The 22513-nt window shown below is 35.1% G+C and overlaps 1 protein-coding gene across 6 annotated transcripts in view; it reads left to right on the top strand.

Moving 5' to 3' along the window:
• Positions 1 to 22513, top strand: part of IFT80 (intraflagellar transport 80) — a 116420-nt gene that overhangs the window by 25847 nt on the left and 68060 nt on the right. For 5 of the 6 annotated variants that reach the window (XM_082458402.1, XM_082458406.1, XM_082458401.1 and 2 more), the window contains 4 exons: positions 820 to 888; positions 11374 to 11483; positions 14773 to 14862; positions 15862 to 15999. In XM_082458402.1, coding sequence (XP_082314528.1) covers positions 820 to 888; positions 11374 to 11483; positions 14773 to 14862; positions 15862 to 15999 — 407 coding nt within the window. The remainder of the gene's footprint in view (positions 1 to 819; positions 889 to 11373; positions 11484 to 14772; positions 14863 to 15861; positions 16000 to 22513) is intronic. The other variant, XM_082458403.1, reaches the window with a different exon arrangement.

The following is a 22513-nucleotide window of genomic DNA, read 5'->3' as shown; positions in this document are numbered from 1 at the left end:
CAAGACGGAAGACACAATATATTTTATGACCCACCGTTGGAAGTCATACTCCATCATTTCCACCATATTCTATTAGAAGCAAGTCACTAAGTATAGACCAAACTGAAGGAGAAAGGAGAGAGAAGTTAAGCTTCACTTCTTAAAAGAAGGAGTAACAAAGAATTTGTGGATATATTTTAAAACCACCACACCTATCCCCTGGGCCTCCTGTAGGACTTTTATCAGTGAGTTTCTCTTCTCTTGCCTGTTTTTTCGACTTCTCCTTTTCCAGTGTTTTTTTTCTTTCCCCCTTTTTTTTTCCAGCATATAAATGTGTTCAGATGTCATTCATCTTGAAAATTGAGAAAAAAGAAATAAAAATCCCTCCTTTAACAAATAACTCTAGCTACAACTTCCTCTTTCTTTCTTTCCCATCAGGCAAACTGTTCAAAAGAGTAGTTTATTACTTCACTCCATTCAGTCCCCAACTCATTGGAATTTGGCTGTAACTCTTCTAATTACACTGAAAACACTTTTCTTAGAATTCTAAGATGGAGACGTCAGTGAAAATGAAAGCATTATTTGAATAATATACTCATAAGTCTTCTAAGATTAAAGGAAAAAAATAATTTTGTCATTGAAGTCAGGCTACTTCGATAAAATCGTTTCAAAGTAATTTCAGTTAAATTTTATATTTAGGAAGCAGTGATATCTAAGTAGAGTAACTCGTGTCTGAATTTTAAATGTGCATTAGTGTAGATACTGCTGATTTTTATATGTAAATTTAATGTTTGCATTTATTTCCTATAGATAAAAAAATCAATTCTTTTCTCTTTACAGTTGGAGAAGATGGACAAATAAAAATCTGGTCAAAGACTGGAATGCTAAGATCAACTTTAGCTCAGCAAGGTATGTATTATAATAAATTAAATGTCTTTGCATTTTCCTGTAAAAATAGTCTAATATATAGTTAGTCTAATATAGTTCCTCAGGCTGATTTTGGTCAGGTTCAAAACCTGAAATCTCTTATTTCTATTTACACTTTTTCCTCTTACTTTCATGTTGCCTGATGGGCCATGGTAACTGTGTTGTTTGAGCCAAGAAATATAAGACACACTCAAACGCTTTTTCTTTGTTAGCGAATCTATATAAATGGAGTTATAGGCTAATGATTCTTTTTAAAATAATTCTGAAGCATCATGAGCATATCCTATCTAGAACAGGATTGGGTGTCTAGTTAAGTAAATAATAATAATAGAAAACACTGAGTATCTCCTTACTTAAAAAGTTCTAATTACATCATAATAATAGCACCCTTTCTAAATTATGTTGTACATCTATACTAATGGAGGGGAACAGATACTGTTATGATCCAAAACTTGGTAAACTACAACTACTTAGAGCAGCAGCTTGGTTTTCCATGTTCATTGGGAAGAAGTGCCCATAAAGTCAATCCAGTGGTCATACCTGTTGGGATTTAAATTACATATGATTTTTTTCCATGTAGCACATTTATTTTCCAAATTAGGTTTACTTAGGAACAATAAAGCAGTTTTAATGTTGTCCTGAGCCCATATCAGCTGATCTTCAGAGACAGGTTGCCAAAAAGTTTGCAGATTATTCTTCAGAAGTATATGATAAAGTCATTTTGTGAAGCATCTCTAACAACTGACTTCCAAAAATTTCCAGATTTCATTTTTTAAATCATGTTTACTCTTAGGATATGTTAAAATAGTTACATTTCTTTAGCTACACATCAACCAAATGTTAGCAAAGGTAACCATAAGTAATAGGTAGTGGTTATCTCCTGAGGTTAAATCTTTGGTACAGATGATCTCCAAATAGAATATTTATCCGTGAGTGGAAAATTTAGAGTTCATAGAAACATTCATCAGTAAATTTGTTAGGGAAAGATGTCAATTTATTGTTGCTTTAGTAATAAAGTATACCTTTAGAAAATAAATTTTATTTTAATCTTCTAGTAAGCATGGGCATTTACTTTTGGCTTTATGATTTTTGTTAGAGCTAATTATTTGGCATTCTTACCTTATGATGTCTGACTTATGAGCAACTACACAATTCGTTTAGAGATCATCACCACCCCCTTGGAGGTGGGGCTGCAGTTCTTTTCAGCTGTTGCTGCTACTGAGACATATCCTTTTTTCCTTTCTTTTCTCTTTTGCTAAATATGTTGTCTATAGAAGACACAGATCTTCAGAGAAATTTTGAAAGCTTATCTCATTACCCATTATAATAATCTGAATTCTTGCCTAAGATCCTTCACCACTGTCCCCCTATGGCTCCTTCTCTTTCTTTAAATTCTTCCCAATCATCTCCTTCCCTTTTATTACCTCTTGGATCTACCGTTTTGGACTTTACAAAGTCTAAAGTTGAAACTTAGAATAAGTTGTTTAACATAAACATTGTTAATCATAGAGGGTAGATGACATAGTGCTGTTGGTTCAGTACTATAGTTTACGTGTATAATGGGTCTGGAAACCAGATTGCTACTTATTTTACTCTTACAGAGAAAATGCATTTAGAATTCCCAAACATGCAGAGGCAGTTTGGAAGCCCAATATATTCATAAATTAAGGACTTTTTATACATCAGAAGTCACAATCAGATGGCCCGTGGGCTGAATATGCCCCACTAGCATGGTGCAGGCCCAACATTAAGAATTAGGATATTTTACATACATATTTGGATTTCTGGTGTCTTGAAAAATTGGAAGAACTGGCAACATTAAGTCTGCTTTCCAGAACAAATACAATCAGCTGGAGTTCAGGAGTGGCTGCTCCATTTTTAGTTGGATTTTAAGCTTCTTTTATTTTTCTTACACTCTACATACTTCACTCATTTATATTACATGGTAGAACACAACATAAATCTCTGAAGGGATTTGAGTTTGCAACTCATATTTTCAATAATAGCGATCATAAAATTTTGATTGTTAGTATGTGCCTTGCAGGGAGCACTTAACATCTTTTTAAGTATTAATTTTTAATAGATACTACATTCACATGGTTTAGAATTTAAAGCATAAAGAAGGGTATAAAGTTATCTATTAAATACTACCCATGTCTCTCATATTACCCCTGTCTTCCAGCCACCCAGCAAACATTCCCAGAGGCAACTGGTGTTACCATTTTCTTATGTAGGAAATTTGGTTTTATATGTTCTTTTTTTTTTTTTCCTTTTATAAACAAGTGGTTGCATATTGTATCTACTATAATATGCTCCTTGCTTTTTTTCACTTGAATTGTGAACTGTCTTGGAGGTGGTTTCATATCAGTGAATTAAAATCTTCTTCAAGTTGTTTTCCAAAGTGAATATACCATTTTACATTCCCAGTAGAAATATATGAAGGTTCCAATTTCTTCAAATCTTCAACACTTGTTACTGTCTTTTTTATTACAATCATCCTAGTGACTGTAAAGTGGTATCTCACTGTAGTTTTGATTTGCATTTCCCTGATTACTAATGATATTGAGCCTCTTTTCATGTGCTTTTTGGCCATTTGTAGGTCTTCTTTGGAGAAATATCTGTTAAAATCCTTTGCACATTTTTTAATTGGGTTGTCTTTTTATTGTTGAGTTGTAACAGTTCTTTATATATATTCTGGTTAATAGACTTATTGGATATATGATTTGCAACTTAGATATGCAACTTCCCAATTCTGTGGGTTTCCTTTTCATTTTCTTGATGATAGCTTTTGAAGCACAAAAGTTTTGATGAAATTCAGTTTATCTATTTTTTTCTTTGATTGTTTCTACTTTTGGTGTTATATCTAAGAAACTATTGCCTAATCCAAAGTCATGGAGACTTGCATCTATATTTTCTTCTAAGAGTTTTATAGTTTTAGTGCTTACGCTAAATGTATGATCTTTTTTTGGTCTATGATCGATTTTGAGTTAGTTTTTGTGTATAGTATTTATTTTGGAGAGGGATGGGTGGTGCTCTTTTTTATTTTTTCTTCCTCTCAAATAGATGGATAAATAGGATTTTCTTAAAAGCTAAATTACGTATTATGTCTTATAAGATAGGTAATTTTATTATGTATTCATTGGATCATGTAATGGTATTTTACATCAACATTCCAAATAGCTGTAATTTCCTTAACATCAAATGGCTGTGAAACTGCTGATAATTTTTATCCTATTTGAATCTTATTCTTCTCACTCAAGGTTTACGTTAATTATGAGATTAATGAACAAAACTAAATTAGGTAGATTTTATTTTAGTTAACTTATTGGTATTTCAACTGAATAATCTGATATCTTTTTCTAGATTAAGAATTATAAATTCACTATAGAACTATGCTTTTAATTTTTGAATTTTTTAAAATTAATTAATGTTTGGTTGTGTTGGGTCTTTGTTGCTACACACGGGCTTTCTCTAGTTGCGGGGTGTGGAGACTACTCTTTGTTGTGGTGTGCAGGCTTCTCATTGCGGTGGCTTCTCTTGTTGTGGAGCACGGGCTGTAGGTGCGTGGGCTTCAGTAGTTGTGGCACATGGACCCAGTAGTTGTGGCTCGCGGGCTCTAGAGTGCAGGCTCAATAGTTGTGGTGCACGGCCTTAGTTGCTCCACGGCATGTGGGATCTTCCCAGACCAGGGCTCGAACCCGTGTCCCCTGCATTGGCAGGCGAATTCTTAACCACTGTGCCTCTAGGGAAGTCCCTAATTTTTGAATTTTTGATCATTGTTGCCACCCACACTTTCCTAATAAGGCATCGATAGACTTCGCCTGTTTTATCTCTGGGAAAAATCATTAGAGAAGTTAAGTTATAATGACATTAACCCTGAAGGAAAAATCCCTAGTTATTTATAAGGTTTGATTTATTATAGGCTACAAGTTTCAAGGGTGATTATAAATCTGACCTACTGAGAGCTAAATGCTAAAGGTTCAAGTAAAAAGACCAAGGGAGGTAGAGGTGGGGGACTCCTGGCTTCTTTGAGGAGAAAAGCTGTAAATTTTGGCACAAAAATGAAATAACGTAAGCCTGAATTACTGTAAGACTCAGAATTATGTAAACAATGTTGAAAGCATCCTGTGATTTTTACTACATGTTTATGTTAATTGTACTTATTCCTTGATGAGTAGAAAAATTCCCAAATTCATTTCTTGATGCTTGGAGGCAGATATAAAGATAGAAAAGTCATGGTCATCACCTTCTCTTCCAATACAGAAAAAGCATTAATCTTGCTTTTTTTTGGGGGGTGGGGCAGGGGGTGGAATTTGACTTTGTTTAAAAACGATTCTTACTGGTGCCTATCAGGAATTATTTTTCCTTATTAGAGAAAAATAATGTGTAAGCTGAGGATAATTATAATGAAGCCCTATCTTGCGTTACATTGTATATTTTAATTATAGGTTAAAATTGGAAGAGAGTAATACTGCAAACCTTTAAGGACATTTCCCTTATACTATATTCAAATAGAAGAAGGAGATGACAAAACATGGAACCTGTTTATAATGAATTTGGTAAAGGAAATATAAATAACTGTAACACAAGGCAGAATGTGTTTAAGGCATTGTGGGAGGATAGGAAAGCAGAAATGAATGCTTTGAGGGGAGAGAAAGTATCAGAAAGGCTTCCTGGCAAATACTGCAGCATCTTTTAATTAGGCTTCGAAGGATAAAGAAATTAGGAAGGATAAAGAAATGGGCTTGTTGGCAATGAAGTGGAGCTATGGAAGAAATTAGATGATCAGAGGCACAGAGGCAGAATGGTGTGAGGCGTGGAAGTCAGGTGAGCAACCCCCTTGGGCCAGGGTGTAGGCTCTGTGAGGGATGGTACTGCCAGAGGGACCAAGACACTGATATTCGCAGATGCTAAATGAAGGGGGTTGGAGTTTATTCTATACGCATATAAAATCTTTTAAAAAAATGAGTAGGAGAGTAAGAGATAAAGTCTGCCTTTTTAGGAAGATTACCTTAGCAGTAATATGTAAGATAAATTAGAAGAGCTAGAGGTTAAATTGGGGTCGCTGGTATGGAGGTTACTGAAATGTTCTATGCTATTGTGCAGTAAGGCTTGAACAGAGTGTCAGTGATGAGAGTAGTTGAAAAAAGTGAATAGTTCTCAGTGGCTAAGAGGAATGGATAATCCTGTAAGAGGTGAAGAATTCAGAGGAAGAAGAAGTGAGGGGATATGTGTGGAGAGATGATATATAAATATGTAGAGTTTGAAGTTCTGGCATGTCTTTGGGGCAAGTGGAAATGTGTTAGAGCTCAGAGGTAAAGGCTGAAATATTATTGTGAGTGTCAGTTACAGAAAGGTGAAAGGTGAAGCTATGGAGGAAGTTGAGATCCCCAAGGGAGAGGTGACTGAGGCTAGAAACTAAAGAAACAAATGCCTTCATTTCAGCTTTTTTCTCTGTATTGACCCAGTGACATACACAACCAAAAAGTTGTTTTTTTGAGGAATAAATCCCACTCGATATCACTTATTTGTTAATACATGTCCCTACAAATAGAATGAAAGGGAAATAATTCTTTGTTTTTGAATTCTTAATGATTTGGCAACCAAAAAACTTGAGTGTCTACTCCCATGCACAACACAATAACAAATGGTTGCTTATTGCATTACAAAGTAGTAGTGGTAGTAGCTAACAGGTTGTGCTTATAGAGCACCAAACTCTGCTCTAAGTTCTTTACTTATACTCAGAAGGTGTAGACCTATACTTCACTCAAGGCAAAGGTAGCTAATGCTTCATTGTAATAGTGAGAGTTTGTTTCAAAAGCATTCTTAAAAGCATGCAAAAACAACATTTTTTAGGGGATACCTTTTAGTATGAATGTGAAAAACATGGTATATTTGACCATGTACTTCCTTAAAACAATTGAAATACATTTTTGTCTCCTTTTCTGTGGTTTAAAATGCCTTCAACAAGTTGAAAGAATTTAGATAATTTGTTTTACAGAGAGATAAGGGTCTGACATTTAACACAACCCCAGGTGCGTGTGGTTTCTTAAAAAATGTCAAAAAGGTCACATGATCTTAGTGTACAAAGTCAGAAAAACAAGATCTTTTTGAGTGTCTTAACTGAAATGGAGCATAAATAAAAATTCCCAATATAAAAAACAAGAAATTAATGATTATAAAACTACTTTTGTTTTTTGTCCATTTTTGTTAATAAAGAAATTAATAACATCTTATTATATAATTTGCTAAACTTTTTGTTGTAAAGTTTTTTAACCTGAAGGCTATATTATTATTTCCATACTGACTTTGCAAAGTGAAGTGTAGCATTGGGAGTAATTCAGTGCTTTAATAAATACGTTTTTTTCTTTTTTTAAATTTTATTTATTTGTTTATTTTATTTTTATTTATGGCTGTGTTGTGTCTTCGTTTCTGTGCGAGGGCCTTCTCTAGTTGCCGCAAGCGGGGGCCACTCTTCATCGCGGTGCGCGGGCCTCTCACTATCGCGGCCTCTCCCGCTGCGGAGCACAGGCTCCAGACGCGCAGGCTCAGTAATTGTGGCTCACGGACCCAGTCGCTCTGTGGCATGTGGGATCTTCCCAGACCAGGGCTCGAACCCGTGTCCCCTGCATTGACAGGCAGACTCCCAACCACTGCGCCACTAGAGAAGCCCAATAAATATGTTTTTAAAAAACATTTTAAATATTAAAGATTTGTTTCAAATGCTAGTGAGATGGATTTTTTATAATAGAAATCATTTTCTCTGCGAAGCTAATTCATCCACTTTCAATATGGCCTTCTCCAGAACCATCCAAATCAGAAGTTGTATAGCGATAAAAACATATATACAGGAGTTTCACACTTAACATTTTATTATAAATATAAAGAATGAATATAAGGAAGAGTTCTCTTAGTTCTTTTTTTTTTTAAACTTTTTTTAAAAAAAAAAATTTATTTATTTATTTATGGCTGCGTTGGGTCTTCGTTTCTGTGCAAGGGCTTTCTCTAGTTGCGGCAAGTGGGGGCCACTCTTCATCGCGGTGCGCGGGCCTCTCACTATCGCGGCCTCTCTTGTTGCGGAGCACAGGCTCCAGACGCGCAGGCTCAGTAATTGTGGCTCACGGGCTTAGTTGCTCCGCAGCATGTGGGATCTTCCCAGACCAGGGCTCGAATCCGTGTCCCCTGCATTGGCAGGCAGATTCTCAACCACTGCGCCACCAGGGAAGCCCTCTTAGTTCTTGATGTTGTATTCATTTATTTATTCATTCATTCATTTATTTACTTATTATTTTTGGCTGCATCGGGTCTTCGTTGCTGCACATGGGCTTTCTCTAGTTGTAGTGAGAGGGGGCTACTCTTTGTTGCGGTGCACGGGCTTCTCATTGCGGTGGCTTCTCTTGTTGTGGAGCATGGGCTCTAGGTGCGCGGGCCTCAGTAGTTGTGGCATGCGGGTTCAGTAGATGTGACTCACGGGCTCTCGAGCACAGGCTCAGTAGTTGTGGCGCATGGGCTTATTTGCTCTGCGGCATGTGGGATCTTCCTGGACCAGGGTTTGAACCCGTGTCCCCTGCACTGGCAGGCGGATTCTTAACCACTGTGCCACCAGGGAAGTCCGTTATATTCATTTTGAATATTGGTGGTTAGGAAGCTGGAACTTCCTTAGCTATTGATCTTATTTAGGATTGCTTATTTATCATAAGTAACTCTATATTTGTTTTTTGATTGAAAGAATGTGGTTAAAAACCACATGCTGTAACAAAGGAATTACTTAAATTTTCCTCTATAAGCCTATTTCATTTTATTCTATAAATTACTATACCTGTTTCTTTAACAGCATTATTGTTTAAAAAATTGTTTTATAAGCAGGAAATGAATAATCTCCATGTCCTAACAGGAGAGATAAGTATTCTGAAGATTTATAAGGTTTATAAACAAGGAAATGGTGACACAGTTGACTTAATGGGGCCACAAATTCAATGTGAAAGAGGACATAAGAGTCCCTAACTCCTCATCCTATACCCCAAACCATGCCTTTTACCACAACTAAAGGACTAGAGTCACATCCTGTGTAACTCAATGGGAGCTGTGTTTACTGAATTATTTCCTTGGGGGTAGATGTTTGTCATAGTTTTGTATACACTCAGGAAAGTGTTATTTTACTGAGTGTATTCATGAAGATTTGATAGTCTATAATTAAAATACATAAATTTACTTTTTTTGCACAATACTTACAACTATAATAATGGAAATAAAGAAGGCACCTATAATTCTACCACTGTATCAAATAAGCTTTCCTCTCTTATTCCCTTACTGTCCTCACCAAGAATCACATTTGGAATACCTGAAATTTTGATTTACATTTTCTGGGGAGTTTATTAGACTTGAACTCTGTTCATTTGGAGATTTACTTTGAAGCCCAGGTCAGCTCCTGGCTACTCCCAGAGAATGTTTCAAGAGAATATACATACTAAGTTTAGAAGAAGTACCCTCTGAGGTCAGCCATCTCATTGGTCATCTGTAGGTTCCCCTGATACAGGACAATCCTAGATGTCACCGACTGAACAGGATGTTTAGACCCAATATAATATCTAACCTACACCATGAAAGGAATGCTTCAGGAGTTTTTTGAACTAGGTCTAAATCAGACTTTCCAAGTCCTGTAAACCACTGAGACTTGCTCACTGTTGAATTACGTTCTGGTTGGGAAAAAAATGGCACTAAAGGAGTAGGGTGCCACTTAAACACAGCATTTATCTTTCTGAAATTTACTCCTTGTTGATTACAGATTACTCCCTGTTGATTAGCATCAGTTGGGTTTTCCATTTAAATAAACAAATCTTACTGATTGCTTATAAATCCTCAGATTCAGATTTCATTTTACTGAGAATGTAAATTACTGAAAGATTCAGTCAATCATTCACATAAAGTCAACTGCTACAATAGTCTGACTTAGGAATCCTAGACAATTTTTAAAAGCTTTGTTTTATAAATATAAATAGGTTAATATTTCATAGATTAATTGTATAAACTTGATTCACTTCCCTAATGAACAGGTTCTAATGAATAGGTAATTGGGTCAGACAGTGGAGCACAGATAATTTAATGCTCTCAATTGATATGATATTCATTATTTATTTATTTATTTAAAAAATTAAAAAAAATTTTTTAGTTTATTTTTTTAAAGATTTATTTTGTTTGTTTTTAATTTTCCCCATTTTTATTGCAGTATAATTCATGTACAGTGAAATGACAGCTCTTTTTTTAAAAATAAATTTACTTATTTATTTATTTTTGGCTGCGTTGGATCTTAGTTGCAGCATGCAGGATCTTTTTTTAGTTGCGGCACGCGGACTTCTTAGTTGCGGCATGAAGGCGGGATCTAGTTACCCAACCAGGGATCAAACTCGGGCCCCCTGCATTGGGAGCACGGAGTCTTACCCACTGGACCACCAGGAAAGTCCCCAGGATAATGTCTCTTAAGAAGCCAACAAAGAAATATTCTCCAAACCAATGATAATAAAGAAGTCCAAATTTAGTTGAGGTGTACCTTTTTACCAGTTGGTTCCCGGGAGAGTTGGCTTAGTCAACCACAAGATGAAGGCACAGAAGCAAAAGTCGAATGTTGCTGCTGGAGCACACTGCTAGGGAACGAAGACTCAAGTGTTGACCCATCAGTGTTGAATGATCTTGGTGGGGCCGCTGCAGTGTTTTCACCGTTGCTGGTAAAGGGTCTTACCCTGGCAGGAAGCTAATGCCCCAGGGTCTTCAGAGACCTATTTTGATGAACAGAGTCACCTTGCTGAGGCCAGACATTCTCAGATAGCCCTCACGATTCTGGATATTTATAGTCTAAATGTCCCCTCGCCATAGTTGCTTATTCATTTGTTCTTACTGATTAGCCGCCAGTGGTGCCCCTCAGCAGCTGAGCTACAGAGTGCTTCATCAGCAGCCTCAGATGTCCATGATGATCTCCTGATGCAACACCTTCACTCTTATAGCAAAACAGCTTTCCTTATAAAAACAACTTCATTCTTAGATCAAAACAACTTCATTTTGTCGTGAACGAGTGGATTTGAAATCATATCAAACCACTACACAGGAGTTGTTGATGACGGGAAATGATAAATCATGACTTTTCTGATACCTCTTTATATCTTAACATAATGAAGTATATTTATTTTACGTATTTCCATAGCACACTCTCGAAGTCCTAAAAGCTCTGTGTTTTCTCAGCAAGCTCAAAATTAGTAAAAAATATAGTTTATCAGTTGCTCACAGTAGATTTTCAACAGTCAATCTTAACCTGGTCTGTGTTTCAGTATCAAGCTATATACTGCAGTTTGGATGGGCCATTGAATAGGAGGAAATGACGCCCCAAATTGCTTTTTTGATTTTCCTAACAATCTCCCTTTTATAAAGTATAATAATTAAAGTTTATCAGGTTTTTTTTTCTTTTCCTTTTTACAGGACCACCAGTGTATTCAGTTGCATGGGGCCCTGATTCGGAAAAGGTTCTTTACACAGCAGGCAAACAGCTGATCATTAAACCTCTTCAACCAAATGCTAAAGTTTTACAGGTACTTCTCAGGCATTTGTAAATTGTTATTGGGGTCTGCCAGACTGCTAAGTGAGAGGTCACTTTCTTAGGAGTCCCTTTTTTCTGGGTGGTCTTGTTGCAGTTGAGGCTCTTAAGTGTGTGGTTTTATCAGCCTTTGTTACAGAACAGGGAATATCTGGTTATGTTTCCAATGAGGTTCACTTCCCCCTTTTTCCAACTCACATTATACCAGTAAGTCATAAATGTGTTCTGAGTTACTAAATTATCACATGGTTTGGCATAATAGCCATCTTTAAATTTAACAGAGTCAACCTAACATGTATAGATTTGAGACAAAACAGGACTAAATCATAAAACTTTAAGAGGTTGTTTAGACTGTATTTTTTATCATCACCTCTAGCGTCTTCCTCCTCCTCCTCCTCCTCCTCCTCATTGTCTGTTCAGTACCCTTGAGCTTTCTCTAAGACCCTAGAATTCTTTTAGTATTTTTAGAGTGGAGGGGGAGTCAATGTAATGTTTAGAACAATTGGGTATATATAATTTTACCAATTATAGGGAAGCAAAACAATAGTGGCAGTTAAGACAGGTCAGGGGAGGACAAATTAATGAAAAACCTTTAAGCCTATATCCAGGATTTTGATGTTTGATTTCAGTGCAAAGAGGCAGAATCATTTTCTTCATATTTTGATAATGACACAGTGTAGTGTGGGTAATAAGATTACAGGCTTTGGAGTTAGTCACCTGGGTTCAAATATTCACTTACTTTTATATGTGACTTTAGGCAAGTTATAAAATATCTTAGAGCCTCAAGTTCTCATCTGTTAGATGTGATGCTAATACCTACTTGATAGGAATGTTGTGAGGATTAAGTGAGTTAAATTGCAAAGTGCATGGGACAGTGCATATAATCAAAATATTGAGTGCACACAATGAAGAGTAGTTGTTGTTGATATTGCGGTGTTATTATATCATCTCTACCTTTTAGTCAGCCCTTAATAAATTAGAGCCATGGAAGCCAGTTAAAAGGTATAGAATGACCACGTCCTGGGTAAGGGATTTGGTGCTGGAGATTGACTGGCTACAGCAGGTATAAAAAGTGTTTTAAGAAGAAGCATTAGGTTTAACAGTGAGTAGATGTAGAATTTGGAGAGGAAGGTTATAGAAATGGCTTTGAGATTCCATATTAATCACTTCTATGTAGATTATGCTATACATATTCCACACAGTCATCATGCATTTACATTTTTACTACATGCAGAACACTCTGCTAAGAACTGTGGAACAACAGAAAGAGAAGAATTTGGGCAAAAGGAATAAGCTAGGAAAGAGGACTGGCTCTGACTGCCTTTAGTCAAAGTCCTTCTAATACCACTTATATTCTGAAAATGTGCTTTGAAATAATACAGCAAAAGCAGGTCAGATGAATCTTTTAGTTTATAGTTATGTGATTTGTTAAGATACTTGTAATTACGCATATGTAAGTGAAACTCAGTAAGATGCTTAAATCACCATTGATAAATTATCGTTTTGTGGCTCGGTAAAACCTTTGGCCCAGGAGGTAGTGGAGGGAAAGAAAAGTATCCATTGCCAAAATTCAGCTAGAGTGGAGAAGGGGTTAAAGTATAATCAGTAACTTTGTGCAAATCTTCTGTTCCTTTTGGAAAACTAAAGCTGCCGCAATTCTCCTTGGGCATAAACACATACTCAAATTTGGATTATTCACAAAAAAGAATGCTTATTTAATTCTTGCTTGTAGAATACAGTTCAAAAGTATATATCTCATTTCCCTTAAGAGCTTTAGGGACTCTTCTAGAGACCCAGAACTTGGTTTCATAATGAGGAGACTTCTGTTTATTTAGTCATTCAGTGGGAATGTAGTGCATACTTATTATATCCTAGGTGCTGTGCTGGGGTGTAAGGTATTCAAAGTGAAACAGAACATAGTTCCTGCCTTCTGTGAGGAACTCACGATTCAAAGGAATTTTACAAAATGCCTAATACATTAAGAAATAATTGAAAACTATCTATGCATTATATGTAATATGTGAATGTATGTAATGTATAATTGATATCCTAAATTATAGTATAAGGAAAATTTAAACCATATTTTGTTCCTAACTTTTGAATATGGAAAATATTATTTTTGTAGTTTTAAAATGAAACTCTTGAGAATCTCTGCATGTGTGTATCTCTATATATCTATATATTGTTATTTTTGTCTTTGCAGTTTATTTTAGGACATTGGATTAATTTAGCAGTAAATTGTGAAAATTATTGCTTTATCAAAACATTCGTTTTTGACAGAGTGTATTTTTATGTATCTTGAATAAAACAAGCTATGAATTATTGCTTATTCTTAGGGCTTATTTGACCCTAATTTGATGTTTTTTTCTGTATACATTAAGAATAATAGATTTTCCCAGGAAGGCTCTGTAGAGAGAAAACCCTTAAAATCAGTCACTCTTTGAAACAAAGTTAGTTGGTTCAGACATTAAAATGTACCTTATAGTCTTCAAGAAAAATTAATTCTTTTTCAGTTATATTATTCTGCTTAAACCTAGTGAAAGATTAATGGCTTTTAATTATGTGTGTGGTTAATAGCTAAATGAGCACATAAATTATATTTAAGATCAAGAAGACATCCACGCTTAACTTCTAGATCGCCAATTTTTGGGTGACTTAAATATATACACAAATATGTATGCATTCTATATATGTGTAGAGTATATATCTGTGGGAAACCTTTTGTTATATGGTAAATGCAGCAGAATTTTCTCAGAGTAGTTAGTGACTACTCCAGGGACATGAAGGTAAAGAGAATGAAGCTTAGGGGAATGTACAGAAGAGAATGAAGAGAGTCCTAAAGAGGATGTTCATGTAGTAGAAGCTTTTTTAAAAGATAAAAGAATTAGTAAACAAGAATGAAGGCAGTATCAGTGATGGGATCAACTGTGCAAAGGGAGCAAAATTTGGATTCAAGTAAGTTTTGGAGTACATAACATATTCATTCCATTATTATCACACAGATTTCAAGCTTGGAATAGTTCAACAGCAAGTGATTTTCCATCTGGAGTCCAGGCAATTGAGGAAATTGATAAGGATGTTAGTTACATAGTGGATGTCATAGTGCAAGGTGCTTTTCATTAGTTTAAATTGGAAATGAAACAAGCATAATGGTTATGAAAGGAAGATAGGAGTCTTCTCCAAGAAGAGGACAAGAGAATCATTAGAAAGAGGCAAAATACCTTTTCTTATTTAAAAAACTTTTCAGTGCTCTTGAAGTTATAATAAATATTTTTTTCTCATAGTGGAAAGCTCATGATGGCATTATTTTAAAAGTAGACTGGAACTCAGTCAATGATTTAATTTTATCTGCTGGCGAAGACTGTAAATATAAGGTATGTAATGTTTGAATAATGTTTGAATTTATCACCTGGTTGAAAGAATCGAATTTCTGTGAAAAGTATTTAGCATATAAGAGTATTCTTTTAGTCCTTCTCTTTAGCCATATCTTTTAACTCTAATAATTTAGCAAATTGTTATTTTATAATTTGCAGTGGCATTTTGAAGTGTTGCCTTTCTAATTTGGCCTATTTCATTGACCTATAGAATTTTTTTTTAATTTACCATTTTAACCATTTTTAAAAAAATATTTATTTATTTGGTCACACGGGGTCTTAGTTGTGGCAGGCAGGCTCCTTAGTTGTGGCTGTGAACTCTTAGTTGCGGCATGCATGTGGGATCTAGTTCCTTGACCAGGGATCAAACCTGGGCCCCCTGCATTGAGAGCGTGGAGTCTTATCCACTGCACCACCAGGGAAGTCCCTGACCTATAGAATTTGATTTAATGAGTAGCAACATGAAAACAACTCCTAGTTTTAGTGACTCTTTAAATCAATTTAAGTTTTAAAAAGTCAATCTTAACTGGTTTATTAATCATTAATCAGCTTCAGACCAAAATAATTTGTGAGGGAGAATAAGATTTAAGTTAACTATAGTTAGAGGGAATTTACTGAAATAAATACTTTCAGGGAAAGTTGATAGAGCACTTACTGGACAAAAAAATTTAAGCAAAAAACTGAACATCTCAAAACTTTATTATTAAATTTAAAAGGGTTAAAATGGGTAGTTTTTATGATTAATTAAAGAGTTAGTAAAATCTGAAATTATCATAATGATACCATAACATTTTTGGGGGAGATATTTAGGTTTCCAGGAATACAGCTTCCCTACCCCCACCTCCCCACCTTGCCTTGTTGGATAGTAAAGACATGTAATTGCTAATATTATAAAGTGATGACTTCTAAATCTTTACTTGATACTTTACTAGAAGCTACAAACTTGTTTGTAATAACGTGGTGACTTATAAAAGATTTTTTTGAATTTGCTTTTTGCAGGTATGGGATAGCTACGGCCGCCCTCTGTACAGTTCACAACCTCATGAGCATCCTATTACCTCAGTTGCCTGGGCTCCAGATGGAGAATTATTTGCTGTTGGATCATTTCATACTTTACGCTTGTGTGATAAAACTGGGGTAAGTTATAGTGGTAAGCAATCACAGATGTGCTGTCATAATGCACAACACACTTGGTTCTCAATCTTTAAAAAACATTTTCAGTGATGCATTTGACTGCATCTTTCTGGTTTGTCTTCTTAATATACTGGTTCAATCAATTCCAGATTTATGGGACCATACAAGCTCTTTAAGTTCAATCTGAAGATTGGGTATGTTCTCTACTATCTTTCTGGAAATACTTATTTTAAGCATGGTTGTGAAAGATGGTAAAATGTTAAAATTTATGCCCAATCAATATAGAGAGTTCAGTTTTGAACCTTTTTTTTTTTAACTGTCGATATGTTTCATACAAAAATTTTGGTTGCATATTTTGGTAAGGAATTGATACTAAATTTTTTAAATGGTCATTTTAAAACCAAAGAATTCATATTTGAATGTGTGTGAGATTTTTCCCTTACAAGAGAATATGCCCTCTATACAAATTCTGTTTAGAACTTAGGCAAACAGCCAAGCTCAGCAGCATTTACCCACTGTATTTGAAGAATGAATTGTTTCATCAAAGTGCTCCAGAGGTGGCAGCATTATATGAGTGGGGCTATTCCATACTGCTCCTAACTATGAGGAAATCACATAATTTTTCTGTGGCTTATTTTCCTCAAATGCAAAACAGGACAGTTAATTTAGAATTCTTAGAGCTTTTTAAATGACCTATTAAGTTTTCTGGTTGCTTGTTTTTTATCATATGAAATATAAAGTCCTCTGCCTGACTTTGAAGCTGTCTGAAACCTGGTGCCATAAAACCTCTTGTCTTTTCTCCCCATAACTCTCTAATTTGTATCTGTGTTCAAATCAGACTCATGAATCTTCTCTGCCCCTCACTAACATCCTCATCTTCTCTTTTCATGGAATGCTCTCATCTCTTATACTTAATGAGTTCTTCCTATTTTTTAAGGCTCACTTCATATTTGACTTCTTTTCATGATACCTTCCATAGATAAAGTTTATTTATCTATTTTTCTAACTTCCTCTCACCTAGATCTCTTTTCTTAGTTTTAACATAAGGATGTTAAGTTAGACCATCTCATTTTCATCTGATTTTCTATCAATGATTCTCAGCCTATAGAATATATATTCTCATTTTCACAGTGTATTATACTCTTATATCATCCATTTTAGTTTTATGTATATTATTTTTGACTCCGTAGTTTATAAGATCCTATAGCTTAATGATTCTCTATTATCTGTACAATGCAGTAGATACTCAGTAATTCACTAATAAGTCAATTTAAGCATAATAATTTAAATTTGCCATTTTGATGAAAATATTTAAAAATTTTAAAAACTTGGGGCATTGAATTGATCTGAATAACTGAATTAAAGATTTACTTAATTAAACACCAAACCTATTTTTAGAATGTCAACTATTCGGGACAAGTAAATTTTCTACAAGAATTTTGTTCTTACCTTGTTCAACTGAATAGACTGAATATATTGTAATAATTTTTTAAGACTTGAGATTAACATTTAAAATATATTTTCTTTTATTCAATAGATATCAAATATATACTAGTCATCAGAGAGTATTTTGGAAACTGGGGATAGGAAGATGTAAAGATTTTCACTCAAGTTGTTGGCAGTCTAGTGGAGAATCAGACTATAAGACTGTGTAAGTGCTATACATGAGGTTGCTGTGTGCAAGCACAATAGAGGAGTGGCAGAGCCTAACTCTGCCTGTGGGACACTGACCGAGAGCTGAGGCTTGAAGAATTAATAGTTCTTCAAGGAGACATGGTGGGAGAAGAGAGTTGTAGGCAGAAGGAACCTCTTGTGCATCAAAGTATGGTGCTTTTTGTGCAATGTCAATAAGGTTTTGCATGGGATGGTACCAGGAGATAATACAGAAAAGATATCCTCAGACCAGATCTGTGTTTGCCATCTAAAAGAGTCTAGATTTTACTATTTTAAAATCTAGTTATTTTATGTGGAGCCCCCTTAGGGGTTACTGTGGGGTAGAAAAGAGGTGAGGAGGTTGAGCCCCTGGTCCTCCTCCACCCAGAAAAGCTCTACATTAGTCAGCTTTGATATTTGAGCATCCAATATAAGATTTCCTTTGAACAGCTAAAACAATGAAGTTGGAAAACCTATATGTTAGTCAGTAGAGAGCCATGGATGGTGGGTAGTAACATGATAATATTCAAATATTGGAAATATTGATTTGGTATCAGGAACAGTGGTGCAGAAGAGGGAACAGAACATGTAAAGGCAAATAATTATTGTTTGTTAGACAAATTAAAATGTCAGTGAGGTTGTAGTAGTTTGGATTTTATCCTCAGGGCAGTGGTGAGCCATGGATCCATGTTAAGTGACCTTTTAGATGTGGAATTTTAGGGAAGCATACTGTGAGGTCAGCAGGGAGGTTGGATTAGAGGGGAGGTAGACTGAAGGCAGGATGGCTAATTAGAGGCTATTGCAGTAGTACAAGAAAATGAGGTTAGCCTGAATAATAGAGAATAGCAAGGGGGATGGAAAGAAGTGGGCAGGTTTAGGGGATAAATTCTTGCTATAAAAAGTGGGAAGAGTCAAGAATAATTATTTGGATTTCAACTTGAGTACCTTACTGTCTTGGTGCTGGCCTGAGGATAATGTCCTCTTATGGTATGGTATAATTTGTGCTGGCTTTGTGCAATATAATTTTATTCGATCCCTGTGTAATCATTACAGTAATAAATCAAGTTACCTAAATTTCAGAGTTCATAAGTATCACCTGGGCATTGCTAAAATACATATTCTTGAGCCCCCATTTGCAATGTAATGAATCAAAATTTCAGGAGAATGGGGTCCAGAGAGTTGTATTTTTAAGAAGTTCCCTGGTTATCCTCAGATCATACTGGAAGGAACACTTAAAACATGTGAGATGTTTGATAGTCCTTCTCAGCTCTGAGAGTGATAATGCTTGCCCTACTGTAGAAAAAATACTTTTATTTTAGAGATGAAATAGTAAATGACAATGACGGTGATATCAAAAGGGTAGTCTAATTGAAAAGATAAACTTAAAAAAAAAACTCATATAGTAATTTATTCTTCTGATTCTTCTTTAGCATCTGCTTCATTTAAAATTACTTTGGGGATATAATTATTTTATCTCTCATAATCTGTTACTTAAAGTTGTATAATTAATAGTAGCAGTCATTTATCCATGAGCCATGTTTTGTGTCAGAATTTCAGTATTAGATATTATAAGAATCTGGTCCTCAAGAATGATCTATACCCTATCATTTTGCTACAGGGAAAATGTTTATAGTATATTAATAATGTGTGTGATGATATTGTCTCAACTTTCTAAACTGATTCTTTCAAAATAACTGGTTTTAAATACTGTTGGAGCATTTACATTCATTGAATTACCAGTGGATTTTTTTGTTTTGTTTTACTTCTGTTGTATATTTTCACAGAAAATATTTGGAACTCTTGCATGCAATTATTTTTTCTTTTTGCATGATTTTTATTAACTTTATAAGATCTCCCTTCATATGATTATCATTTAGATTTTATGAGTTATTTGATTAAACTACGTTCTGTCTATTCCTAGAATGGTATCTAGAAATAGATATGTATGTTGATTTGTTCAGAACTTTCTGGAGGATAATTTGACATTGTATGTTGAACCCCCAAGAAATGTACATATACTGTACCTCCACCCAGCAACTCCAGGTCTAGGAATTTATCCTACAGAAATAGTAGGATAAAGAATGCTCAATGTGGAATTTCCCTGGCAGTCCAGTGGTTAGGACTCGGTGCTTTCACCGCCGAGGGCCTGGTCAGGAAACTAAGATCCCGCAAACCGCGCGGCGTGGCCAAAAAAAGAAAAAAAAATGCTCAGTGAAGTGTTATTTATAGTTTAACAAATGAAAAGCAACCTAAATCTCCAACATTAGGACATTATTTAGTTATGGAATATAATTATTATGATGATTGTTATATAGTTATTAAAAGTGATAATCTGCTTTCATAATGCCATGAAAAGATTTTTAAGATATATAGTCAGAAAAAAGTTACAAATTTTATGCATAGGATGGTCCTATTTGTGTAAAGATATGTGTCTATATATGAATAGAAAAATAGTCTGACAATATAACACATTTTAACAATGGTTATCCCTGGAGTTTGAAGTGATAGGTGATTTTTTTTCATAACTGCATTTTCTAAAATTTTCAAATAAAAGACATGCTTTGTATAATTTTTGAAGAGGGAAAAAACTAGATTTATCCTTTAATTTTATTTTGCTTGCACAATTCATTGGATTCTCTAATCATGTAATTCAGTTTTCTTTCCTTTTTAAACAAATGTTGAGTTTTGAAGCTATTTAATTTATATGTATATATAATTAAAACATGGAAAATTGTTTTTAAGGTGATACAGAACATATACATCTTTATTGGGAAGTAATTCTGTTCACTAAGATATAAATGCTATAAGCATTTTGAGTCAAAACCAAATTACCTACTGCACAATTGCTTCCTGCACATCTTTTTAAAAAATGCCAAGCAGACATTCCCCTTGTGGAGTTTACTTTCTTGTTGCTAAGACAGGTATTAAATGATTAATTACCCACTCAGTTATTTAATTACAGTTGTAATAAATTTTACAAGGAGGTACAGGCTGTTCCTAGTAATGAGAACTAATCTATTTGGAGGGTCAAGGCAAGTTCGTGTGGTGAAAGGTAAGAAGGGCAATGCTTATTGAGATTCTTCACCTTTTCTACTTACTGAGTAAGTGGTGTCAAGTTAGAGCCGAAAATTTAAGTCAGCTGGTGCTGCATACTTTTCTCACACAATTGTTTATCTGTTGAAAAAAACTTATTAAGGCTTCTTTTAAGAAGTAAGTACATGTTCTCTTCAACCTAGAAATGTCACTCTTAAATGTAGCTCCTTGCTTCTTTTTTTTCCTCAAAATCTGCAACTTAAAGTTGTATAATTAATAGTAGTAATCATTTATCCAGGGCCAGATTCTGTGGAAGAATTTCAATATTAGATATTATAAAAATCTGGTCCTGAGGAAGGATTTGCTACAAATTTATCAGATTTCTATCTTGAGAGCTCTGTTTTAGGAGCTCTTCACAGATTTTTAGTTGAGTGCAGTGTTCTTAATCAACATTTTAAAGATTCTTATCTAGGCTTCCTTGACAGAAATCGGACAGTAATTTTTTAATATAAGGCTTAAAGAATGATGTTGGTGTAAACTTTCAGGTTATCTGTGAAATAATAAGCCTAGAAAAATGTGATTTTTGTAAATATTTTCTTTTAATGTTTTTCAAGAAATATTTCTAGTGGGAGAAAAAAGCTCAAATGCTTGGAGGCTGTAAATAATAGGTTTTGGTTTGAATATATTCCTTACTATGCATGTATGTAAATGGACTGATGAGAAGAATATTTGAAAAAGCAGAAATTTTTATATTTTTGTATAGGTACATTACTCCAACTCAGTTGTTATATAGTAAATCTAATATTCCCATTAACTTTCATCATAAAATTGGAATTTTCTAAAAAGACCCTCACTAGGCTGATACGAAACTCCTGTTCCTACTTACATCTTCTATTTAAGCAGGCAGTTACCTGTATTGGTTCAGAACTCACATCCTGGCTCACTTTTGTGGATTGTTGTTCAAATATCAATTTCATTTTCAAAGCCATTTCAGTGCAATTCTGGTTTGCCCTGCTTGTTTTCAACCCAGGGGCAAATTTGAAACCTAGGTAGTATTCCATAGTCCAGTTAGTTGTCATGGTTTTACTGTGTTGATTCAAGTCAGTTGCATGAATAGGCCGCTTGATGGTGTTCCAAGGGCTTTATACATAAAGAATACCGTTCTCCAGTTCCCTCCTCTCCATAATCCTACCCCAACTCTTGTAGCGAGGGGGTTGGGTGCTGCCTCTTTGCTGTCATTAGTGCAAATCAGGGATGGTAGATGGGGGCCCCACTGGGCAGCCTTCACAGTGCTCATTGGAGAGGGCCACTGCTTTGGCATTGCAGGGCTGGAATGGTCTGAGGGGCTCTGGCTCTACAGAACCACGTGGGGAGGCGGAAAGGTGCTACCTCTGCTCACTTGAGTGCTGAGCGGGAATGTTCCACAGGGCTCCATCCCACTGTTTCCACAGCACAGTGCCTGGTGGGGAGAGTGCCATGGTTTCTTTCATGGTGTGTGTTTGGAGAAGGGTAGTTATGTCCAAAGGGTTCCGTCCTGCACTGCAACCCCTCTACCTGGCCCCTTGACCAGAGAATGAGCATTACTTGGTGCTTGTTTTGTGTCACATACTACTTAGAGTTAATATAATACCATTCCATGTAAAATATAAGAACCTTGCATCTATGTTATTCCATTTACCCACCTTTCCTTAATGTATAATTGTATTACATCTATCACAATATGATACAGATTTTGCTGTTAAAAGTCATATTCATTTTAAAGAAATTAAGGAAGAAAGAAATGTTTAGCATTTCTAGTGCTCTCATTTCTTCCTAAAGATACTAATTTCCA

This window comes from Balaenoptera physalus (genome assembly GCF_965194825.1).
Source record: "Balaenoptera physalus genome assembly, chromosome: 4".
NCBI lineage: Eukaryota > Metazoa > Chordata > Mammalia > Artiodactyla > Balaenopteridae > Balaenoptera > Balaenoptera physalus.
Note: the sequence above shows the minus strand (reverse complement) of the source record. Positions and strands in the feature narration are given on the sequence as shown.